The sequence below is a fragment of the Anabas testudineus genome, chromosome 24 (genome assembly GCF_900324465.2).
Source record: "Anabas testudineus chromosome 24, fAnaTes1.2, whole genome shotgun sequence".
Classification (NCBI taxonomy): domain Eukaryota; kingdom Metazoa; phylum Chordata; class Actinopteri; order Anabantiformes; family Anabantidae; genus Anabas; species Anabas testudineus.
In genome coordinates, this window is record NC_046632.1 from 7,311,324 (window position 1) to 7,328,411 (window position 17,088).

Genomic DNA, 17,088 nt, shown 5'->3' on the forward strand with positions numbered 1-17,088 from the left:
AAATTCACGGGGGAGATTACTGGCTTCTGTTGTCAGACCCTGCGGTGCCACATTGGAAGATTGCACATAAATCTCTGTGAGAAAATAATAAGGGCTTGTTCTTCTCATCTCAAAGCTTTTCATCTTAGCCCTGAATAGCACAACCACCCACACCATCGTACAGCTGCACTCACACGTCCTTACATGTACAGAATCAGAACACTGCAATCGCGCATGTTTACACACCTACAGCCACTCGTGTGTACACACAACTCAGAAGAACGTTATCGATACAAGTTTTATTATAATTTGAAGAAATTTGAAGAAACAGTTGACTGGACAAGCAAAGACCAATAACACCCCACAAAGGTGATTAAAAATGGATGATTTCTTCTTCATTTCCCTGAACATCTTTCACATTGGCATGTAGGGTCTCGCCCAGTTGTAAACAATGGATGTAAATTTGCACATCCATAGAAATATCCTATTGCATGCAGATTGCTCTCAAGTGAGAGGTAATTCCTTTTGTGCTGAGGTGGATAAATACCTCACTGCACATAGCCTACTACTTCAGTGCCCTAAAGAATCTTGTGGTGTCCGAACTCCCTCTCCAAGGAACGAAAACTCTGATCTGTCTGAGCTGTCTTCAGGTTAGATTTCTTTTCATATTATTTCCTATTTCCTATTTTATTTTCAAACAAGAAAGTGGAAAATACAGAAAAGGCAGAGTGGAGTGACCGAAATGTCTACTCTGCCTTTTTTTGTTTTGTCTTTCCTACTTTTTTGTTTGTGCACCTTAACAGACATTCATTCACTGCCATCTGAAGTGCAAGACATTTTTCTGCTTTAGTTGTATCTTTTTAGATACAGATACAGAGGAGGACATACTGGAATTATTATTAGTATCTATGCATGCATTTGTGAGGTCATTTGACTTTCCCATTGCTCACAATTAGAATTTGTTCACACTGCAGATGAGGAGACTGGTCGTCAACCAAAGAAAAGAGCTCGTTTGTGCACAGACCCGACAGAGACAGCGAGAGATGGCACAGTGTGGCGTGAAGAACAGGTGGGGGGCACATCTCCATTTCACCCCAATAGAAGCGTACGCCGCAGATGGAGAGCCAACGGACAAGGCCAGGGGAAGTATCTCGAGTCGCCTTCAGAGCTTCCTGTGTTTCATTACCCTTGACATGCTTCATAGCATTCAAGAATGGACTATTCAACATGCACAGCAAACAGAGCATGTTGATTGGTCCTTGGCCCTCCCTGAACTAATGGGCTTTATTCCTTCACATCGCTGTCACTTGCGCAACGACTGCTTAGCCGAAAAACCACCATCGTTGGCACAGTTAATAAGATTTTTCCAGAAAATTCCTCAAATTCCCTCACAGACGGACCGCAATGAATCCACCACTCAGGTATGTTGCAGGTCTTTTGTGGTTCTATGTTTATGTGTTTCTAATTTGTGTGTGAAAGTGCTCTGAAAATAACAACTTGTCTTATTTATTAGGTGTTTTCAACCACTGGTGCCACGCTGACGGTGTATGCGCCCAAATGGAAAAAGGCCGTCTACCTTCTCAGCAGCATGCACAGCGTGGTTCAGACGGAGAATACCACCAATAGGAAGCCAAACACCCTCAACCTATACACTGTCCGCGCAGGAACACGGCGCTGACCAGTCGCCGTGTTCTATAACATGATTGACATGGCAGCACTAAACGCACATGTGCTTCATCAAGCATGCACCGGGAGGCAGGAGAGACGGGTGGACTTCCTGGTGAAGCTCGTGAGAGAGTTGGCTAACTGTCTTGTGGATGCCAAGAAGGCACAAAAGGAAATATTGCTTCGGCAACAACCTTCCACGCCTAGCCCTGGAAAAAGAGCCCTGTGTCAGGTCAAACATCAGTGCAAGAACAATCATGACACTTTGCGATGCATTGACTGCTACAGATACACACGTGGCAAATGCAGAAGGGAGATACCATGGCAGTGCCAGGATTGTGAGTGATTGCTGAAATGTACTCACTCACTTTTTATTTGCAAATATGTGTAAAAATATATATTTTTTGTACTATTTTTGTCAATAAATCTCAGCAACAAAGGAAAAAACCCATGTGTGTTGATCTCTCCCTAAGATGGAAAAGTGAAACACACAACAACAACAAAAGCATCTGTTCACAGCTGATTTAGGATATTAGCTAAAAGCCTTCCAGCCCATCGGCTGCCCTGTGGGTTTTATAGGTAGAAAAGCCAAATGGCTGCTCTGTGGGACTTCAGGTGTTAAAACTTTTCATTCCAGCAGAGACCCTAGAGACATCATGTCAGTGTTGTGGAGTACACAGATGACAAGTGGTTCTGAAGATGAGCTGGTTACTAGAGCACATCTTCACAAATGACTGTAGGATCCCCCAGCTGTGGAGATGATATATATATATATATAGCTGGATGGGATGTGTGTATGAATAGCCTGAGCTGGACTCCATGCTGAATATATCACAGCTGTGCTCAGAATCTCTCTCACACACACACACATAAGCCCACACACATGCATAACTCACACAAAGCTACAACACACACACAGACACATACACACACAGATAACATCCTGTGAAAGGGCATCCTGTGGTGAAAAAGCATTGCGGCTTCTCCTTACTCTGCTCCTGAATCACAGCATGGTATTATTTACAGCGAAGTCTCACGAGACAGTTGAAAACACGTGTTCGCAGTGATGTATCATTATGTACCTGCGTTCACGTTTTTTGTGCATTTGATTTGAGTTTGGTGCATTACACATTATTAGCTGACAGCTAAATAGTTCTGCTTATTCTGGGTTTACGTCAACAGTCCAAAGACATGCAGGTTGTGTGCTTGTGGTGTGCACATAGGTGTGACCCTCGGCTGGATCAGTGGTACAGCTAACAGATGGGTGAATGTTTCCTATTTAGACATTTAGCTGATATGGAACAACGCTGACATTCGTTTGAAATTGTGTTTCCAGCCTCATGTTGACTGAAAGTCTTTTATTTACTGTTTCAACTCTTCTCTAGCTGCTAAATACAGTTGGCTTTTAGATTTTTTTTTTCATGGATGACAGCATCCTGTTGCAGCTTATAAACAACACTGTAAGAGTGGTAAGTGTGAACTGAAATGCTGCTTGATGGTTAAACCAAAACAAGACAGCTGAAAGAAGCTGAAGGGAGTTGCTAAGTTAGATCATTCACAATGGGTTCAGCACTAGAAGCAGCACCATTCCATTATTATTGTAAAAAGAAAGATGTGCATTGCTATTAAGGTTGCTACCAGTGAATATCTTCAATGTTTCATTAATTTGCTAAATATTTCCCAGATAAATTTCTCAAATCCACAGGAGACATCTTTATCTCACTCATAATGTCTGGCCATAAACCCAAAGTGGAAAATATTCCTTAAACAACATAAAATAAGCTCCTCCGCTCCTCATACAAATGCTGTGATAATGTACATTTAATTTATTTCATTCGGTGCTTTTGACTCAGCACACACACACACACACTCTGGGTGGGAGTTTGTACTGTGCTTTGTGTAGGTGGGGGTCAATCTGCTTTTCTGAAGCTTCTATTCCGGTCCATTTAATATCAAGGAGGGCATGGAAAATAAGCCATTGTGCTGCTTCTGAAATTAAGGGAGCCTGACAGCAGTATATCCACTGAAATACAATGTGTGCGCTCGCACAGGCAATAATATATACAAGCACACATTAATATTTATATGTGTGTGCGAGTGTATGTAGGGCCTCGTGTCCACATATTGGTGTGTGTATGCTTTCAAACATCAACAACAGTCTCCCTCTGACCCCAGTGTGTGTGTATGTGCAGTGAGTCTACTGGGATCCCGCAGAGTCAACAGAGCCAGACAAACCTCCATGCTGTCCACTAATCCTCACACTTCCCATGCATCCTTCTGAGTTAGATATCAAGCAAATGAAATGAACATGCATCCCCCTGCCAATGGGCTGCCATGTCTTCTTCCTTTTTTCGCACTCTCTGAAGCTGAGAGAAGAGAAGGGGAAAATCTCCCACGGGTTGCGACTCAAACGGGTAGATTTGTAGGGAAAGCACTTCATGCTAAGACATAAGCATAAAGGTTCATTTCATTATCAAAGAAATGTGTCAGGATGCTTCATGTGGTCCCAGCTGTTTCTTTAATAATAGAGGACCTCTGCAGGGCATGAATTCCTGCTTGATAATGAAACATGAACAAGTACTCAAATGCAATTATTTGGTAATAGCATTACATTCACAGTGACCACAAACATTCAAATATATTTTTGACATTTACAAATTGAATTCATAGATACATCACATATTGATTTTATAAGATGAATTCTGTATTTTAATGGCGAGGGATGTTTCCCACTCAGTAATAGAGTTTGTTCGACCCCAGTGTGACCTCAAGAAAATGTATGAGCATTATTCATGAGCCATATTAGTCCGGGCAAAACGCTTTAACATTTATGTGAACTGAAATTACAGGTAAGTTCTTCCTTTTTGCTCGCGTGCCCATCCCTTCTAATCTACGCTACGATGAAAAGGCATCACTTGTGTCTTTTGTGTACTTTGGCACATTATGGAGAACATACAGCCTCCCTGAGAATCTCACAGCAGCTGTTCATCTTTTTATGGCGAGAGAGCTTGTGGCCAAGATATTATACAAACAAACATCTCACGTGTTGGCTATGTTAAAGCTTTACATAGCCAGGAGGGAAGGCTTTCTGCCAAGAGTATGCCAACTTTAGGGGTTCTGCGCAACAGCAATAGGAGATTTCAAAGCAATTTACTTAGCTTTGAAATGTATTACAAGCTGTTTAGGATTTATGGACCTTTCTGGGGGTCCGTGCTCAGCTGTGGCATTGCAGACGTTGCTGGATTTTACTTTTTTTACCCGAAGAACCAAAGAGTGGTGCCGTGGTCTGTGCTTTGTGTCCACTTTGCCTCCCAGGATCCGTGCATGTTGAGATAGACCATGTAATACAGAAAGTTTTAGCCACTGTAACTCGAGCTGTATGAGCACAGGCCCTTGATTTCGTGGGGGTCACAGCATTCCTGTAGGGTCAACACTGCGAGAAAAGCCTGCAGAGGCTCTGATCACAGGGCTAAGGTCAGAATTCATTATCATTAATATTTATTACCACACTCACATTCAGAACACATGGCTTATGGCTAGGAGAACATGCACAGCAAACATTGACGTGAAGTGATCATCTTTTATATCCTGCAATATGTAGTGCATACATGGGACATATGATCTTAATTTAAAATCAGTACATATAACGCAGTACTGACCACCGCAATTGCATGTTGATATTTGAAGAAGTATATAATGAAGCACTATGAAGTATTTGTTTCATGCATGTGCAGTGTATGTGTGCTGTTGGTGGGAGTTGAAGTCCATTAAAAGAATTTCCTGCGGCGTTAATAAATGAAATTCTTAGATTGTATCAAAGCAATTATTTGAACAGAGTATTTCACTTTTTACTTTTTTTTTTTTTTTAATGCAATCTAGGTATTTTGTATTCAGATGAGTAGGAGATGCTGCAGGGCAGCAAGCAAATTCTTATTGTAAACATGAAAACAAAACAGTGGTGACAGCGAGACAAAAACAAAGGATTACAGCAAAGGCTCCTAAAGACTCATAAACTGGACTATAAGCGTTTATCTCTGCCACTTCTCCAAGTCCGTATCTGTATTCCAACTGTTCCAAAAGGGCTTGCTGAGCACTGTGAGAAGAGTTAGGGTTTGAATGAAAATGAAAGCAAAATGAACAAGAACAAGAGGGAAACGCAAATCCCACCCCTCCCTCCATACCCTGATTAATTAGTTCCAAGTTATCCATGAAAGTAATACACTGATAAGGCCAGGAGCAAACAGAAGCCAATTACTAGTATTTCCCTGTGAGCACAGAGCTCCTGAACGCCAGCAGCACTGATGGAAAACATTTAAGGCTGGGTCTTGTGAGCTGATTGGACAGGTGTTGGGAGGGTGTTTGCAACTGCTCTCTTTGCCTGGCAGCACACAGCACATCTTTTCATTTCCGAGCCAACTATACGCCGCTATCAAGCTGTTTTCATCAGTGATGGGAGATGAGACCTCGCCTTAACAAAAGCCATCTACAACAACAGCTGTGATTGAAGGAAACCTTGGTATCAGAGCTGTGCCTCAAGGACCACAAAAGACCCCCGCCACACACGCGAACACAAGGTATTCGTGTGCATCAATAAACTTTGAGATCCTGCTGCTGCAACATCATCAATACATTGATTCTGCTGCCACCACACTTCATAGGCGCCCTTTGACCCAGGAGAAGAGTTTTTATACAATAACCCTAACAGCTAGATTCTTCTGACCACAACACAATCAGCGACTGACTAGTACGTAACTAATGCATCATACTCAAAACCTCAAGGCTAGAAGTCAGTTATGGTTCAGAGCCTACCATCTAACAGTTTATATATTTTGTATTTAGGAATACTACAGCTTTGTTAAAATCCATCATGTCCATCCTACAGGCTCAGTCAGCACCGATGGATGGTCTGCCACCCAACGCAGCATGACCTGACACCTTTTTAAAGAGCACCTCCTTTCTTTTACTCCTTGTCATCATCATTATCCATTCTTTTAAAACATAATAATCAAGCGCGATCACCCACCCTGCAATCAGCCGCTTTTACTCATTTAAAAGCACCTTTTTTTCCCCTTCTTCCTGCAGCGTAGGTGTATCACTCACACATCTACAATGGCCCTTTTTTCTCAATTCTTGAAAGGAAGGATGTTGTCAAGCCAGGATTGATTTGTCACCGGAGTCGGGCTTCGCAAACTTGGCCGTGGCCCTGGGGATGTCAACAAAGCCTTCACACAGGCTGGCTCACCACTGCATGGGGCTGTCATCGGGAGATAATTGACTGTCAATTAGAGACAGAGACAACAACGTTAGAGTCAGCGGGAAGGCAGTAAATCACTACCTGCCTGTCAGGCAGCCTCGGCTGCCCCGGTCTTGTCTTCATTCCCTTCTGTCTCTGTCTTTATTTCTCTCTTACACGTGGTTCACTCTGAAGTATCCTGCTCTTTCACTTTCTCTCACACTGTCTCATGTCGCTCTCCCTGCTGGTATTTACAGTGTGTACAGCTCCATTCTGTTTCTCCACACGACCTTTCCGAGGAGTGATCGCTCTATTCAGCGAGTCAAGACAAGTGAGTGAGTGGTCCCCATTTTAAAGGTCTCCCCCTGCCACCAGCTGATTGTTGCCACTCAAGTCATGCTTTGCTTAAAGGTCAAACAGTCTCAGTAACATTCCCTAGGTTACATGCATTGACTCATGTAGGTAGCTAACCTCCTTTTATCTTGTCATTGTGAGGTCTGAGTGTGCTCCTGACAGTGCAGCATTTATCTTTGTGAGCTGTGCTTACAAGTCTAAACACAATGCTGTGAAGCAGTCAATGGGTTTAAATTAGCCAGTTTATGCGCTTCATCTGTCACAAACCTACAGAACAGTATGTCTCTTATGCAGTTTGACTTGGAATTAAGTTTGCTTTTGCAAATAAGGCAGCAAATTTTTCAATTTTCTGTGCCGTTTCAGTCGTAATTGTTTAGAATGAAGCACTCCTGCTAATCAAAGAGGCTCCAGCACTGAAGTAATTAGCCCGGCTCATAATCAGACTGTGGATCCCAGCTGGAAAACTTGAGAGTGTAAAGAACAACCTCTGCAAACAGTCTCCTGATTCCTGCATTATAAGCTTGAACAACTCAAGAGTACCTCAATATTAACAAAGGGCAGATATCTCGCATATGACACTAATCTTGGGAAACTCAGTTTACTGGTTCACCAGATGAGTCTGAGATAAGAGAGCTGGCCATCTTACACTACAGGGAAACACATGCTTGAGAGAAAAGGGCTCGAGGGCACAGAAGCTGGAAAAGTTGTGAGTGGCCAATGCAGGGGATGTTCTTACAGAGCGGGGAGTATTGTTAAAGATAATGACAGTAACAAGTGTGGGTGGGTGGCTTGTGTATTATTCAGTGTTACCGTTTCCATTTCACGTTGCCTATAGCTACATGCTACTTCAGGCCCAAGTCTACTGAGGGAAACTGTAATAAAACTCACAGCGAGATGCTGTTAACTCAATCAAGCATGAGAACAGTGAAGATAAAGAGGTGGAGATGTCATTCATCTGAAATGCTGTAATCTTTCAGGAATCATTAATGTGACAGTATGTGGCAGGGGTTGAAGGAAGTGAACAGATACGAGACTTGAGAGCGAGTCTGCCATCCTTCTTAGCATTTAATGACATTTTATGACTACCTTATTATAGAGACGTGAATATCGAGCACAGTGTCCTTTTTAATTAGCTCACACACCAAGGGCGACTTTTAACGCCTACATATATGTGCCGATCCCCACAAGCCTTGTGAGAAAATAAATAAATAAATCATTTGTCTTCGGGTAGTTTGGAGTTGTATTCTTGCAAACTTGGCATTTGATCAGTTTTGTCTTGAATACATTCAATTGCTGTCAGTTAACATGTGCTAATTGGCACTATACAGTCATGAAGGCGATGTAGGCCCCATACATGTCTGCTTAAGGCCACCCACTGTATATGATTAGCAGCTCTGCCTCACCTACGTATGCCGGTGTGAAAGCCTCAAGCCCCTTTAACTTCCTATTTCATGTTTCAGTTGATGAAATGGTATTTTAATCCTACTTGTGACACGCGGAGTCTGGTCTATCTGTGGCACATGCTGGCGTGAAAAGTATTAATTTTGTCGGAAAGAGTCTAAAGTCTGTTCTTTTTATCACCAGTGAGGAGGAAAAATAGTAGCCTCTCAAAGGAGTTCCTGAGGACCGGCATCTGTCACCAGACACCTGCAGCACGACTCGCAGCACGTTGCCTCGAGTCATCCATTTTATATATTTCATCCACACCCTGCTTCTCAATGTCCTGAGGAAGATAGCTTTTGAATTTCATAGACAGTCATGACTCAGCTCGGAGCGTAAATGTTTATTAGGCAGACACAGTCCTGAATACACACAAAAGCTAATACGGAGGAAAAGAAGAGATTAATTTTCACTTCTGCTAAAACATAAACAGATGTGCTTTTACCCCAGGCAGCAGATTAAACTGTCTGTGTGAGGTGGTCTTGTTGTGTGCCTGAACACTGGCATTAGAATGTTAATTAGTTTATTAATTAATTATCTAACAAAGTCTGGACTGATGTCCAGTAGAGCCTTTTGACTCTACGTCGACAGAAGAAGGGACTGAAATACTACAATTAGCGAATAAACTTTTGGCATCTTTTGGGGAAACATACACATGTTTCCTTGTCAACAGTTATATGAGAAGAGCTATACTATAGTCTTAATGCTAACTATGAAGAGAAAGAAACAGCTCGCCTGGCACACATTGAATTCAAGACATAATTAAACAAACTCAAAACTTAATTAACTAGAAGTACTTGCCTAAAGCAGTAATCGACAACAATAGAAACACCCCTTAAAAGTCTTCTTCTTGCTCAGGTTGACGTATTACGTAGTATGTCAGCTCTAAAATGTACTTAAACTTAAAGTAACAAGCTGCCAGCTGTAGCCTTACATCTACTCCTAATGCTAAGTGAAGACAACCCGCTGCCATGTGGCTTCATATTTAAGGGACAAATATAAAAGCAGGAACGATGGCTTTAAATGTCAAAACTATTGTTTCAAATATGAAAATAGCATCTTTCCATTTGCTTTGATTATTGAAGTTTACTGAGTATCAGATTTGTTGTTAGAGAGAAAACTTACAGGAATAGTTTGACATTTGGCAAATGTCATTTTTTGAGCAAAAGTTAGAAGAGAAAGATCATTCTCGAGTTTCCTCGATTACTTTAAGTAAAACAAAGAAATCCCAATCATTAAATCTGTTTAAAGCTAAATATATTCATTTTAATTATATATAATAATATAATTTGTTACCCACACTGATAACTGCTTGTTGGCTTCTTACTACCTATATTTTTGATATTTCCCTCAGCTGCCCAGCTGCTGCCTCTGACCGACTTTGAGTAGCTGTACATAAATTCCTCTGTACAATCACATGTTTTCCTGTCTCTGACTCTGCTTTCCCTCGCTTGCCTTTGAGTTGATAAATAAATCTTTACAGAGGGATCTGGCTCTCTCCTGAGGGCTTCAAAATCCATAAAATTAGTTCCATCTCACCCCCTTTCTCCCCCTTGCTTACAGACAAACCAACAAGTGTAGACGCAAGATAAAAGCCAGAGTTATGTGAAAACATGAAATCCTTCATTTTCATTGCATTTGAAAGGGTTTTCCTGGAAACGCTCCGCCTCTACTGTTCAAGAGGTGAGCAGAGACATGGATGGAGTCTAGCAGAGCAGCAGCAGTAGGTTCGCGCTGTACTTTTACACAAAGAGAGGGTTTTTTTTCCTCTGTTTGAGAGCTTCTCAGTCTGACCTGCATTATTCACTGGCTCTTCAATAACAGTAACAGCCTGGATATCCGTCTGCATAAAGAAACTGCTGCAGTGAGATAAACAATGATCCCGATGCTTTACTAAGAAACCCACAGCAAAATCTGTGCATATAACTGCATCATTTTATTCAAGCGCTCTTTCATGCCTCTGCAACAAGTTCATTATTGTGCAGGTCTAATGTAAAAGGAAAGTCCAGTCTCAGTATAAACTAGTTTCAGATAATCCCCTTAATGCCTAAAACTGCACTAGGAAGCAGTACCATTTCCACCTTTGTATAATATCCAGAGTGACTGTTGCCAAGTGAAATACTGATGATGCTGATGGATGTTTTTCAGAACTGCCCATGAATAAGTGGCAGAGTCATAAATAGCAGAAAAATACAGCAACAATTTTCTCACCATCCTTAACATTCTTAAAATGAGAGATAAGAAAAAGCCAATGCACAAAAATAATTCCCAGTCTAAATATGGACTGGCTGTGGAGGGATAGGTAAAGCTCTAGAGATGAGTTCACTGGGGAGATTGGAACATGTTTGTCCCAAAGGTTTTTTTTTTCTTCTCCTTCAGAACCGAGCTTTTGTGATCTATAGTTGTAGCCTAAGGGATCACTATGGAAGTGGAGCCGAAACAGCCTCGGGCTTTGTTAATTTTATCATCCAACATCTGGACAGTGTAACATCTGTATGCCCTTGTTATGAGCTTTTGAGTCATTCATTTTCCTATCAGTAGAACAGGCAGCACTCAGTCCTCTAAGCTCTAAATTCAAGGTATGTACCAAAGCAGCACCTGTTCATTGTTCTATTTTTATCAAGTGCCTGAGTCACATAAGCCAAATGAGCCTTTTTATCCGAGGTTGAAATCTGTCCTAAAACATTTTCAATGCTGCAAGCAATTCTATTAAAAACCTAAAATTAACATATCTTTTCTTTGGCGTTGTATCGGTGAAAGACTGAGACTACACACTGTATCTCCTGAACAAACAAGAGGAGTCTGAAACCTCTAGTTTCCTATTTATTACACACCCCAGTCCTCCACTTGGCAGGACAACAATGTGCATTCCTGCAAAAAACAAAATGCATCATCCTCAATCAAATTTTTGTTCTATGTCTCTTTCATCTGATTTCAAAAGGCTGTCACCTTCCCGTGTGTTTAGGTAAAAAAACTAGCTGTATGTTTACTGCAGGGAAAATGCTGGTTGCTAGGAAAAGATCCCAACCCAGAAAACAATCAGTGATGGACGCGTGCCGTGTGAACTGTTATTAAAACACAAATTGTTCTGCACCTCTTTTTTTGTGTAATCCACCTGTGAACAATATTACCGGATTTTGTAAACCTCTGCTGACTTGCAGCTTTTGTCATGTGTGGGCAAGTGTGAGAGCTCATAAAGTAGAGGTTTCCAGGGCATTGCACCATCCTTGAGTGAAATACAATAACCAATCTCAAGAATTGCACTTGCAGAAAAAAAAGAAAAAAGACTGCAGTGTAGTGTTGTAGCTTCCACTTAGAAACATGATGCGAACAAATAAAACCAGACTCACTCCTCTCCCAGGGTAATCTTTGGCATGATCCACTAATGCAGGCAAGAAATGGACGACGAGATGATGAAAACTGACTCATCTACATGTGAGAGGAGCTGGGGGAGTCAGACGAAAAAAGAAAACAGCTTTCTAAAATGATTGAAAACTTGTGATGATGCCATTTGTAACCTAATAATACCAGACCCCCCCTCCTGAATAACTTCATCATCTTTAAAGGGAGCATGTGAAATCCCTCTTGCACAAATCAGACTAGAGGATGAGCAAATGATTTTCCTGCTCACTGCCTTGTTTGTTAGGGCAAACACACAGAAGGCTGAGGAGCACAGCCGTCTCCTTTTTGATCTGTTGTGCTTATTAATTCAAGCATGCGTGTGTGTTGAGCATTGGCTGTTATGCTGGTGAAAAAACAAAGTGGAGCACACTTATTGTTTTGTATTAAATGAGTATTTTTCATCCTTGGTGACTAGGCAAGGATCTCGACATAGTCTGTTCACCGACAAAGACATCAGCTTGTGACTCACTCCTGTAATGCGAGCTCCTCCCCAGTTGGTGCTGCAGTCACACCTCCTGCTGTTGCATGTACACCAGTACAACCCAGGCATGTACCAGCTGTTTTTAGTTGAAAACAATCTAAAATTAGTACTGATAATAATAAATAAATGTTGTGTTGTGCATACAACTGTATAGCTAGTAAAAACAGTTGAAATTAGGAATGGTAAAGCACTTGACATTGTAAACAAAAAAACAATAATAGGTATAAAAAAGTACAGATCAGAGGTAGTAATGTTAGCTGAAATCAATCAAATTATCTTACAGTCAATTAATTATAGAACAACATATTTGGACGGTGACAAGGAAAAGAGACAATTGAGCTCATGTGTTAACTCTGGCGGTATGTCAGACAAAAAAAAGGCAAAGGGACCACTGTTAGAATAGGCCTAACAACACACTCGCTGTTAGACCGCCTGAATGTGACTATCACTATAATAGAAAGGCACAGCATAAAAAAAACAAAAAAAAAACACTTTGTCTTGTTCCTGCATTGTGTAAAATGTTGAGCATTTATCTTCAATAACACAGAGAAAGGTGTACTTTACTGCAAGCAGCTATGAGAACACTGCAGCTACAAATTTCAGAGCTGATCCTCCATCTCTTTGTGGCAAAACCACCTACACTCCATGACTCAGTCTGTTTGCTTTCGCTTTAAAGACAACTCAAGCATCTCAATTACTCTGCCAATTCTGTCCGTTTTTCAGATATGAATCTGACTACTGTGTTATATAAACCACAAAGAAAACCACCTTTTGCTTTTGAGAAAGGACATCCCTCCTTTCTGATTTATTTGTGATTACATTTGAACGTTTATTGGCACTATTTACATGTTGCCTTTACACAAAATCTAAGAAATGAAAATTTAAAACGTAAATGTAATAAAAAGAAAATGTCATCTTGATTATTTCAGCTTAAGAGCATGACACAAAGGAGCATTTTCACCCTGGCATTGAGGAATGCATTCAACGAAACCTCTTTGTTGCGTGGATGTGTGTATCAGCATCATCACAATGAGGAGAGAAATCAATAATCCACATACTGTTGGAGCACATTGCACAATACCAGGTTGCCGAAGAAGCCAGTTAATAGGACATCATTTGAATGGCACGCTACATAACAGAAAGCATGTTTATGTTTACCAGTAATAAAAGTTTTCTCCAAGAGATGAAAGCGCTTTTCAGTATAGTTACAATGATGACCATCATGTGTGCGTACACTCACAAGGGATCTTAGTTCATGACTCACCACTGGACATGTGGCCAGAAGGGGTCAGAGGTAATAAGGCCAAACATGTACAGTACAAGAACCAGTTTTTAAGATGACCAGAAACCAAAATCATTCAGCTCATCTGACTGCCTTTAATCAAAAAGCTGACTCACTCAGACAGCCGAAAATAACATTCAAAGGAAAGCTTGAAGTCTCAGCTGCAGTCGTTTTTTTTTTTTTTTTCTTTTAGGAAAAGAACACTGGAAACGTCGTCTTGTGCAGAATCTGCAATATTCAGTCTTCATTAGCACAACAGAAGTGACATACATATTTATTTTAAAATGTTCACAGAGCCATGGATGTGTAAATGGATTGTTTACTTCCAGGGTTTGACAACAACCCGTGATGCCAAAAAGTGGCTTATTAGTGAAATTTATGTGGTGGTGCTAGTTTAGGGGCTATGCTCCAGAGAGTACACATTCCTTCAGAAAAAAGCCATTACGGGGAGCTAATTGTGCACCGTAAATGTCAGGTATGACTAATGCAGGACCTGTGCAGGGAAAACTAAGTGTATAATGTCACCTCCTGAGGCTTCGCTGTTCAAACCAGCATCTGCCTGGCTCATAATCAACGAAAATAAAAACACAAACTAAAATCGCGCTAATTAAAAAGCCCTTCATTCGACTTGACTCTGTGTATTTCTTCAAACTGTTAAGGGAAACAAACTGAAATGTGTCACTGGCTGTTTACTATGATAGGGCCTCTCTTTTAGGAGCCGAGCTGAAGAACTTGGGTTAAAGCGTTGCACAAAATAAGAGCCCCTTCGCAGCCTGATCAATTTTAATTCAAGCTTTTTTTATGATCTGACAGAAACAAGTTCTAAATCCAATCAATCATGCGTAGCAATATACTGCTGGCACAGCTAGGCTCATGCAGAGAATAATTTATTACAACTAAATTCAAAGGCATCAGACTGCCATACTTTGTATGTGCAGCACCCAGAGGATATGTAAGACCTGCCTTTTAGTAACATTATCTACCTGATTTATAACTTCCTCGCCCATTGTGAATGGCTGATTCTTCATTTCACACTGTGTTACCAGAGGCAGCGTTTTAGAGGGGCGCCGGATGCTGCTTCCCCCTGACTTTTGGTCCCTCTGGCCACCTCACATCTGTGCTTTACTACAGAGGCTACAGCTGTACATTCCTTAAATCAAAATCAATCAAGGTGCATTTAAACAGCAGGGAACAAAAGAGACAAACTAAAATAAAAAAAACACAATCACACGTGTATAGTATGTAGACAAACTAGTCTGGCATGAACAGATTTTGTTTGTTTTGTCTTTGATGGATGGACACTTCCAAAAAATAAAATACAGGCCTGTGGCTCCTTTGAGATTCTTATCCTTCATGTCAGTTCGTATTTGTGAGAATGAAAAGCTTCTTCTGATTGTATTCGTTTTTTTCTTTCAACCTCTCAGAGTTTTATTGTTTATTGATGGAAGTAGTTTTTCTTTTTCGTAAATGACAGTCCTCTTTTGTCACAATTTAACAAACAGGTGATCATGTATTTAGTAGGTTCCACTGTCTCAGGCCATAGGCAGATGTAGTCCTAGTATGAGAAGAGTAGATCTCCTATTACAGACAGTCTTAGGTGGCAAACTGAGATGACAGGCGACGGGACTTTAATTTAAACAGCAGCTCAAATACAACAACATGGAGTTGGTTTATAGGTGACTTTGTGTTGATTTCACACACTCTTCAACCTCTGCTCTTTAGTTATTGATTAAGTTCAAGGAGTTATGGTTTCAGTGTTTTCTGTTCTCTTTCTGAAGTTAAAAAAACCAGCCAAGCGGATGAAGTCAATGTGAGTTTAAGTCAATGGGATGCCAACTGGGCTCCAGCATGGAATATTTTCATTACTCAAAAAAAAAAAAAGACTTTGTCTATCAACAATTCCCCCTCCTCTCACCCTCCTGCTTGACCTCTCTCCAGTCACTGTGGCTAATCTTGGCTGACAGAGGGCCTGAAGGGAGAGAGGCCTGGAAAAAATAAGGAAGGTGGAAGCAAAAAAAAAAAAAAAACTGTACATCCCCAAAAAAACTTTCCTCAAAGTTTGCAGGAGTAATCCTGTTCCCCAGAGGGGGCTGTTCTCTTCCTGGGCTCCCTGGAGGTGTGTGTGGAGCGAAGGCGTGGCTGCTATATGTGTCCCGGTTTCGAGAGATAGGCAATGAGAGCTACCACCACTCCAACATACACACCAGTGCCTATAGTGATGGAGAGGGCGGCGAGGAACAAAGCCCGTCGGGACGCGATGTTGGCCAGTGGGAAGTCACCTTTATTCACCGCCTTGGTGGTCTAGAAAGAAAGTGCAAGAAAAGAAGGAAGTCAACTCAGGGGAAAATGTGACTAATTATTCAGAAGAACCATATTTACAGAAAATATTTATTATTTCTTTGACAAGGTGGAGAAAAAAAAGGGTACTGGGGGATCAACCCATTGACAGGGTGGCTCAGCGTAACCCAGGAGACCTCATCATTGCATGGCAGGACGGAGAAAATGACAATTAGAGCGCAAATGTCAAGCAAGTCACGTTTACGGTCATCTCAGCTGCTTGAAGTGAATCTTTTCACACATGAAAAAAGCAGATCTATCATAATTTGTCATTACATTAAACCTACACAGGGTGGATTTTCAAGACATCACGCATGTTAACAACAGGGAGAAATGCTGTTGTTTCAATGTGTGTATGAAAGGTTTGTGTGTCATTGCTTTGATGCATTGAGTGTGTTTCTACATCTTTTGTTCAGACAGTAAACGCCCATTGCTATGACCCGGATAATGCATATTTAACATTATAGCACATTTCACGGCCCTATATAGGCACATATACTGTAGATCCTCACAGTGTGTTGTTTTGACCAATCTTGCTGTGGTGTAACTGGCCACAGTGTAAAACAGTGACATGTTGTTGTTGTTGTTTACAGCGGTACCTCATTTATTTTGCCCTCTGACATGAATGTACTGCTTTTGCAATCGTCTTGGCTCTATGAAACCTAGATAAAACACGTTCTACTGTTTTTAATCATGTGAGCTGTCTGAAGTAAAAATAAAAAATAAAAAATAAAATCTCATTTGAACCAGTGAACCAGATTCACTGTGTTTTCCTTCTAATAGCGACAATTAGTGTGCAACAATTATTGATGCTTTAATCAAATGTCATCCAATGCTAATGTTCAAATACTCATTAGAGCAATTAATTTGTTATTTTAACTCACAGTACATAGATTTTAATGATCCAATTTCAGT

At 41.0% G+C, this 17,088-nt stretch overlaps 1 protein-coding gene across 1 annotated transcript in view; it reads right to left on the minus strand.

Moving 5' to 3' along the window:
* Nucleotides 1–13,408: 13,408 nt before the first annotated feature.
* syndig1l (synapse differentiation inducing 1-like) overlaps nucleotides 13,409–17,088 on the minus strand; it is a 30,115-nt gene continuing 26,435 nt past the window's right edge. Inside the window, exon 4 of the mRNA XM_026340818.1 lies at nucleotides 13,409–16,137. Within this exon, the coding sequence (XP_026196603.1) occupies nucleotides 15,979–16,137 (159 nt within the window). The 3' untranslated portion in view covers nucleotides 13,409–15,978. The remainder of the gene's footprint in view (nucleotides 16,138–17,088) is intronic.